Genomic DNA, 9,705 nt, shown 5'->3' with positions numbered 1-9,705 from the left:
CAGCGTGATTAGTCTTTGGAATGTGTTGTCTTCAGATGTGGTGTATGCAGTCAATTTAGGGAAGTTTAAGGAAAAGTTTGATAAATACTTGAATGACAATGACTAGCTTTGAGAGATTTATTTTCAATTAAATGTGGGTTTAAATAGATGGAAACAACTAGACGGATTTTGATCCATTTTGACTTTAAATTATATGTAATACTTCATGCAACTATTTGTTTTATTCTTCCTTTCAACTTTTATTATTATTTAAACTCACTTGATTTTTAAAGATGAAAATTACGACTTACATATATGTATATGTGTGGGTACGCGTTTATTATTATTATTAAATTATTTAGAATCTAATCACTTTATTGCTCAAAATTCGTAGTCTATTGAAATATCTCCACTAGACGTCCTGAACGTTGTTCTATCGGGTTTATATATTGTTTGGTTATAAAACCTGAAATTTAGAACGTTAAGTTATTTTCTCGTAAGCCTAAGTTATAATTAATGATTTATAAAAATGGATATTGCAGATAACAAACAGCTTGTAAAACAAGGTGCTGAAGCTAAAATTTTCAAAGGTTCTTTTCTCAGAAAACCGGCTATGTTTAAAGAGAGGTTTAGGAAAACTTACCGTCACCCAATCTTAGATGAAAGTATCACAAAAGAAAGGATGAAAGCAGAAGCACGTTCGCTTGTTAGATGTCGTATGCTAGGTAAGTAAATTTTACTCAGTTTGACTTTTAGTAAGATACAGAATTAATGTTTGGTTTAGGAGTAAATTCCTTTTATTGTAATTTTTGGGTTTGACTTTCCTTCTTACTTTCACCTATACTGGCGTATACAAACGAAAAAACAACAAAAAACATTCAAATTCACTTGAAACCAAACCCATTATTTATAATTTAGTACTGGTAAAATGAAACTCAGAACAGTTGGAATTTTGAAAATATATATGTTTTTACAACCAAGGATACAGCATTTTCAGAATCAGGGTTTCGTAGGTTTTTGTCATGTATTTAAAGATAAAAATGTGTAGAAATTAAGCAGGTAATCATAGGGGTTCTGTCACGTGGTAGTTCATTTTCTGCAGTTAAAACAATAGATCCATTGGAAACATAATATTTTACTGGTTTTGTGGTAACCATTGAATTTAAAACAATATCAAAATCAGACACAGACAAACCACTTATTTTATATATTGAAGGAAGTAGAATAGCAATAAATGGCCTCTACAGGTAAACCAATGTGGACTTTTATGTAAAGAAGTCAAATAAACATGTACTGCTTGCATGATATATTTTTAGTTTCCATGGTAACCACAAGTGAAAATCTTAGATTTGATATGGAGTGTGACACAAAATTCATCAAATGTGTAACTAACCACTTTTAGAAGTTATTACTAATACTTTAATCATATGGAGATTTTTCTTTCTTATTTTTGATTATGACATACATTGTATAAATAACCTTTATATTTTCAAAATTTCAATAAAAAATTATGTTAATGAAGTAGCCTGATTGCTCAGTCATATAGTTTCTACATAACATTTGTCTATAGACTATAAATGAGGTGAGTCATAAATCATGTTAAATATTCCATTAAATCCATTACATAATACATCCATAATTCATATATCCACACGTACTGAATAAAAGCACTACTGTCCACAAGTTTCAAGATCTAAGTCTAAGAATACAGTGTAAAGTTTCATTCAAAATGTACACAATCATACAGTTAATTCATCATTTTAGTTAGATTTAATGATCAAATGATATCCCAAAAAAAGAATATCAACAGTGATTTCAGGTGGTGTCGTAAAGCATATGTTGTCATTCTTAGCTGTCCTATTTTTGGCTAAATTTACTTCCAACTATGACTGAATAGTCACACAACACAGATTTCAGCTTGTTTTTTTTTTTCAAATTGGTTGTTTGACAATGGGCAGATGTACTGTAAGTATGTCAGTTGTACTATTGGTAAAAGTTACTGGTATATTCCTCTTAAGTATTTGTAATGGATGTGTATTTGACACTTCAGGGCATTAATTTTAACAGTTTCGATTTTTAACATTGCAAGCTCAGCTTTCACTTGTTCTTAAGGAATAGAGGAAACCAGAATCTAAAAGTGTCTTGAGTAATACCTCTATATAGGCATGGTTATTTTCTTCTCTTTTAGCCACTTTCAGGATGATTCCTTTGATTTTCTGAGTATGACATTCATGAAGATTATTTACCTATTTCTTTTAACTACTATCTTTTTCTAGTTTGAGATACAGAACTGGCAATGCAATGCTCCTTCTTACATTCTGGGTGTATCAAGAGCCACAGAGTAGATTAGGTGGTATGAAACATAGCACAGGATTCAACTGTTAGTACTGAAACATTGGGAACATGTTCCTTATATGCATATGCCATCCAGTCTCAAGGTGTAAAACACTAAAAACCAGGTTTTGATACCTTGCTGGGCACAATACAGATAGCCCATTGTGTTGCTGTTGTACTTTACAATGAACAAACAAAATATATGTAAATGCCTAGCTAAGATGCCTGCCACTACTGATGTTGTCAGGTGCACTTGATCTACTTTTTTTTCATTTATCGCTTCAGTTTCAGAGTTTGCTGCCTAGATGCTGATCAGTCATCTGTTAGGTGATGACTCCTATGATGGTTGTTATAAAATTTACCAGTAGATTGTGACATTTAGCATTGTATTCAACCAACAACTCTTGATTTTACCAGATGACAACAGACACCATCTTTTGGAAGGTTTACAGATTTTAACACTGCAGTTACACCCCCCTATAGTTGGGGAGATGGATCTTCTGCATAAACCAACAGTTGTAGAAAAGACTCTTTCAAGTGGCTGGTTAAAGGCGAGGTTGTTTTTACATGTAGTAGATATCTCATCCAGGTTCCAGTTACAAATTTTCCAGTTATTCCTAATGCATGAATGCTTACTCTATACTTGTCACTTTTCATAGCATCATAAACTACTGAATGTAGTGGATTTGTGGGAAGTTGAACCTTTTCAAATAATCCCCAAATGAGATCTGCATATTAACTGACTAATGTGGCATCAGTAAATTATGTCTGAAACTGGTTTCCAACAAAGGAATGAAAGAGCTTGGAACTGGAATTCCCAGTAGGGCTCTCAGATTCAGGTGGTTGTACATGCCCTGTTGTGAGATGGTTGCACTGTGAAATAATCTTCCCTAAAGCTTTTATGAATGCATGTGTCCCACTTTCTCACTTGTTTATAAATAAGTTGGATGCCATGCCATTGCTTGGTTTTTCAGTTGCAAAATACTGGATTATGTTTCACAATACTCAGTGATTTTGTCTTGTAGCTGTTCAGAACTCCAACCTTAATCTTAGTGATATTTAATCAGTGCTTGAGTTGGTAACAACTTGTCATTATTGGACAGAATATTTGCATCTGTTTCTGAATCACTAGTCTTGTTTAAATCACTGAGAGTTTCTTGGATAATTTGCATGTATTCCTTGTCCTAATCCCCAAGCTACTTCCTCATTTCAGCTAGAAATGTTGTATTTTCTTATGCACTTTAAATTTCTGTAATATGCTAGCTGACTTTGGTTGTACTGTAAAACTTCAGAATCATGTCTGTCATGCCATTCAGTTGACTTTTTATACCATACTTAGAGAGGGTTTCATCTCTTTCTGAACTTTATTTTGGGTTAATGTAGCTGGCATTGGCCCAACTATGATTTTGCTTGTATAAATATTGTATACTTGAACAATAGCATCATTACATTTCATCTCTGAAATGCATAAATCATGAGCATAATAAGAAGTTTTATGTAGCCAGTGTTTGTGCTTTATTCATTAGTGTCTGAAGAATTGAATTTAAGTACTTAGTTGGAAAAAATTGATTGAAACCTGCAATAAACGACTCAGATTTACAGTAAAATATCATACTTACATCAACAGAGGTTAGAACCAGAAATAATTAATGCTGATGCATGAGATGCTTTATCCCACTACTGAGTAGTTCAGTGCTGGGGTTCCTGATGGTATTCAATTTACCAATCACATTACCTGTAGGAGATAAATACAAACCTATTTATGAGTATCATTTAAAGGGAACTTATTTGTAATTTTGTTTGTTTATTTTTGCTTATTTTATTTGTTGTAAGAATTGCATCTCGATATGGAACGTTTTTGAAAAAATATTTTTTTTTCTATTTTTTTTATAATTTATACTGTGATAGTGTATTATAGTGTAATTAAGTTTTGAGCACAAGAAGTATGGACACATTTAACAACAGGTGGTATATTTTATTTGATAGTGGATAGTGGGAGAATGAGTTAATTATTAGTTAATAAAAACAGTTTGTTGGGTAGGCGGAATCTTTCACAAACATGGGTTTCGTGGGGGAAAAATGATAATAAAAGGGGTCCTTGGTGGAGCAAAGGTTGTAAACCACTGCTATATACAGTACCTTGTTCATCACGTGGATGCACATGCTGTATAGATAAATGTTTTCCTTCAAATAGCATACAACATGACTGTTATTTATTGAATGCAATATAGATTTTGTATGGAGCTGGGTGGTTAATCAGTTTAATTGACTGCCTATGAGCATTGATAACATTGATCAATGTCATAAAATAATCAACTAATCAAAATTAGTATTTTTTATTTTTTCAACTATCCAATTAATCAAAATATTGTCATTATGATTTCTCATTATTTTTGATTAATTGAAGGTAGTTCAGCTTAATCAGTTAGTATCACAACTCACAAAAATAATCAAGTAATCAAAGTTAATGTTTACTATTTTTAGTCATTCTAACTATCCAAATTGTGTAATCAATTAATTGACAGTAATTGATTAATAAGTCTCTTGATCAATTCATTTATCAAATCCCATTAATCATCAAGCTATGTTGGTGTGAGAGCATATCATTGAACAATAATAACATAAAGGACTCATAATAATCAGTTAGTGAATGCAAGACATGAACTTAGGCACATAAATAACATTAAATATATATAGTGCTTAGTCAGCTTCAAAATATTTGGATGCACAGTATTAGTCAGGATTTGAAAACTACACATCCAGATTTTTTTAAAGAAGTTAAGCAAGAGAAATAACAGTGTCAAGAATTTTGTACTTGCAGTCCTTTATTTCAGTTGCACATCATTATATCCTTCTGTTGTGCTGCAATAAAACAACAACATTGAGTGCATCATTAAAGTGGAAATTTTGAATATTGACATTTCAATACCTTATTCTAATCAACTGTACAATAGATGATGTCAAAATATTCTGATGACTCAAATCTTTATTGAATATTATCTTATCCCCAGATGATATCTCACCTTCACATACAGAGTAGCTTGATCCCACGTGCATCTGTCTATGAGACTCATGCCACTAGTCTTAAGCTAACTTCTAATGTGAACTATGCTAGTACATAATGGCATCATCATGTAACAATAGCCCTGCACTATTAGGAATGCAACATAACCTCCTGGTGCAATAATTCTCCCTAAGCATTTGCACACTAAGTAACTTCACTCTTTTCATAGACATTGTCTTGAATGGATGTGTTGTAAAATTATTTGTGATATTTTAAGAAACTTGAATTTAATTCAAGTTTATGTTTCTTTCTTTACTAAAGAACAAGAAAAAAACAATTTTTTGTCCTACTTATTCATTATGAATTCTCAGGTGATGGTAACTTGTACTTTGGCCTCTGATAATGACGATGTTACTAACACTGGACCTGTGTCTACTGGAGACTCGTTGTCTGTGAAAGACATGACAGCCATTGTTCAATGAGTTGTAGGCTCTTTTGTGCATACAATGCATTTTCCTCCCATTAATTTGGCTGACATTCCTTCTCCTCGGTTTGAACATGACCAGATTGATGATGACTTTGACTGCCTTTTCTTCCATCAGGATTTGCATTACTTACTGCTTTATCAGTGGAATAAAATCTTCACCCTTCTAATCTCTTTTTTGACATTGATTTTGGAGGTATTTTATTTTCTTTCTCTTTCACCAGTGTCTTTTGATTTCTTCCTTTTTCTGCTTCGCAAAATCCATACTCAAGATTACTTTGTCTTCTCTCTTTCTTCTGATACTAGGGTTTATGTAGATTCATTTCTTAAACAACTGATCACCTGTACTCACATGCCTCTTGTTAGATATACATGACTGTTTCATGTAAATTTAATATGAGATTTATGATTTGAATAGTTATAAAGCACGAGTGTTAAATTTAGTATTTTTAGAAACAATAAGTTCTAGACCTTAGTTGGGTGATATATAGGTGACCAAGTCAGTGCAAGTAAGTTAAGTTATTGAAAGTAAAAGTGAAAAAGTGAAGTTAGACTGCATATGAGCTTAGCTATAATGGGTGATTTATGAAGTGAGTTTCACAGCTTCTATTGTAATGACAGATAGAAGAGAATTATTTGTCTTGTCAGAGGGTGTTCTAAAGAAATTGAACCCGTCTATGTGAACTTGCACAAAAAGGAGACAATTATTTAAAGCTCTGGATAAAACTGTGGTAACCAACAGTTATAGTGGTGATCTTAAAGTGAGTATCACAGCCTTGTATTGTAATAACAGAGTAGAGGAGAATAATCTGTTTTGTGAAAGGGTGTTCTAAAATAATTGAACCTGCCTGTGTGGACTTTGAAAATGAGACAATTAGTTAAAGCTCTGGATACAACTGTGATAACGAATACCATAAACAATTTTTGTACATATGTTTGACTTTATTTGAATATATTATTTTAAAAGAAATGGACTGTGTTTTGTCCATTTATTAAAATTTATCGGCAACAAATCACAGACACTTACTGTAAAGAATCGCAGCCCTGTATAAAACCTGACTCCTCTTCCTCCTTGCCCACTTCACTCTTTTTGTCCTGGTTTACAACCATTCTTCATTTCCATTCCTTGATTCCCAGCCTTTGGAATCTCTCTTTTACCTGCTTGAGGGTTGCCCCCCCCCCCCTTTAACTTCTATGTAATTGTCTAGTGATCAATTTTCATGCCTTCACCTCTTTCTTACCACCCTCTTACTTTACCTCTCATACTTTCACCTTATTTCTGAGGCACTTCATTGTGCTCCTGAAATATTTTCTGGAGAGTTTCATCCTCTTCTTTTCACTACTTTAGCTGAGACTACTACTTCTGCACTATCCCTTCTTACTTGGTTCCTCTTCTATTGTGACTTGTTGGACTGGGATGTTCTTCAAACTAATAAGAAGTTGCCTCACTCTTATTTCTGTGATCTTTGTGGAAAGCATTTAACCCAACCACCATGGCTCTATGAGTGTTCAATGTCAAGATGGAGTGTTCCACAAGACCACTAAAGGTATTCTCGTAGTATTAACCTTACTCATGAATAAAGCAGAAGCGGATTTCTGCCCATCCTTGCCAACCCTTTGATTAAATAAATTTGCATTGGTCTGCTTTTGAAAATAAGGAATCATAAACACACATTGCACTGTCTTCAGTGTGACGTTCTTCCAGTCTTCCCACCACGTCTACTTCTCCCTCTTTTTTCCAGTGGAGCACAGGAGTCCCACTTCCCAGTCACTGGGGTGGTGGACCATGGAGGCTTCCTCCTGAGTAAATTTAGAGATTTACTTTACAATTCATACTCATGATTATCCACTCAGTAAGAAGAGGGCAAAGCTGGTTTTCCTATTTCCATTTCCCCTGGATACTTTTTCTCGGGTGAACAGCAACAGACAGAAAAATAGTAGGTAGGAGCAGGTCCAACCTATGTGGGATCTTCCTCATAATACTGGGTTCAGGATTACACTGCCCTGTTCCTGGGGTTGTATGTAGTAGAGGCTCCTCTTCTCATTAATTCTGGTTGCAGTAGTTTATTTACCTGCTCTTACGGTCGAGTTTGGGGAACTTTGTCTGCCTCATAATGCCAGCTACAGAACGTACATACACTGGCATATGGGTGAACGAATGTTCCATGTTCTCCGTGTCATTCTGGATGCAGGAAGTCTATTCTATGCAATTATGGTTGAATAAGATATGATTTCTTGTTGTAGTATCGGTTACAGATATTACCCCATTCTTACAGCAACACCACGACCTCATAATGTTGGGTTCAGTTTGTTGTACTTCTAGCTCCTATGTTTGTTTTGGAGGTTTGGTTTCCACTGAAAGCTAACATCTTCTTTGTAATTCCAGTTGCTTGATGTATGACACACTGTTTACTCACAGTTGGGGTTGCTGAGTCTGTATAACATGGTCCACATCCCGAGCCACTATGTTTATGCTACATTATGTTCCAATATATTTTTTATCCACAATCTCCTAATTCCTAAGGTTGATGTTGTATATGTACATAGTTACTTATGATTATATTTTACTATGCATTGTATCTCTCAGAACTAATAGCAGTTCTGTACATCATCCTAATGCCGAGGACGAGTTATGGAACCTTGTCTGTCTAGTTGAGGTTGTGTATGTACATTGTTAATTCTGTTTATATTTTACTATGCATTGCATCTCTCAGAACTAATAGCACTTGTGCACATCCTCCTAATGCCGAGGACAAGTTATGGAACCTCGTCTGTCTGGTTGAAGTTGCATGTGTACATATAGTTAATTGGGTTTAAATTTTTCTATGCATTGCACCTCTCAGAGTGACTTGCATATGTGCACAACCTCCTGATGCCAAGGACAAATTATGAAACTTCCTCTGTCCACTTGAGGTTGTGTGAGTATCTGCTTGTGTCAGGTTTATTTCCTACTTCAAGGACAAAGAGCATACCTGTTCCAGAAGTAGTTCGGTATCTCACTTATATCCTTCATTCATCTTGAAGCATGCCCGTTCCTTTTGAGCAGTCACAATCTGCTTGGTTATTGTATTGTTTGCCTAAACTGGCTCCTTCACTTTTGCAATGTGGGATTCTAGATTTGTGTGAGAGTAAGTTAGACCATATCAGAATTTAACACTTTTCTTACGCTGAAAATGTATTTTTGATAGGCCAGTGTTCTTTTAGAACATGCCAATTCTGCATAATGAGGATTGAGTGCAAATTGCAGAGGGAGCTAGCTGTGCCAATATAGGTGGCACAATACTATTGAAAATATCATGTTCCAACATGTCTCATGCAAATTATCATGCATCATCTCTTGATAGTAGCATGACATGCTCATGTGATGCATGTGACTCCCTCTACACTCCTCTGCTGAACCTTCACTTCTCATTTGGGCAGCATTCAAGCTCAGATGTTATTTTTTGTGGTAGTGCTACCATATGATGATGGAACATTTTTTCCCACCAAAAGTGGATTCATTTTGAACTTAACTTTTAATTTCTTTTCTAATATAACCCAGTTCAATTTGTCATTATCTGTTAGGTCGTCAATAAATTAATGTCACGTTTTGGAATACTTTCATTAACCACCCTCCAAAAAACATACATCACGTATAATAGTTAAACGAACTGCCTAATGTCATGTTAGTGTAGCTTATATAATGTGTAAGGTTTAGTATACTCTGACCTCTTATAGTGATAGCATTGACGAGACACATTCGGCATGTTTATGGAAATGTTTTGAATGTTTGTAAGTGTCAAATTTCGTTCAGATGACTCTAGTCTTAAAAACTGTGATGGCAGTGGCTAACATGTTCAAATTGATATTAATGCTCTGAAGAAGCTTGTTGAGTCTAACCCAAGGCAACACACTCGTGAAATGG

General features: G+C 34.4%; 1 protein-coding gene across 1 annotated transcript in view; it reads left to right on the top strand.

Annotated features, from left to right (window-relative positions):
- Positions 1 to 408: 408 nt before the first annotated feature.
- LOC106468407 (TP53-regulating kinase-like) overlaps positions 409 to 9,705 on the top strand; it is a 14,697-nt gene continuing 5,400 nt past the window's right edge. The window contains exon 1 of the mRNA XM_013928836.2: positions 409 to 704. Coding sequence (XP_013784290.1) covers positions 509 to 704 — 196 coding nt within the window. The 5' untranslated portion in view covers positions 409 to 508. The remainder of the gene's footprint in view (positions 705 to 9,705) is intronic.

The sequence above is a fragment of the Limulus polyphemus genome, unplaced genomic scaffold (assembly GCF_000517525.1).
Source record: "Limulus polyphemus unplaced genomic scaffold, Limulus_polyphemus-2.1.2 Scaffold2997, whole genome shotgun sequence".
Lineage (NCBI taxonomy): Eukaryota > Metazoa > Arthropoda > Merostomata > Xiphosura > Limulidae > Limulus > Limulus polyphemus.
This window is presented reverse-complemented; position numbering and strand designations above follow the sequence as displayed.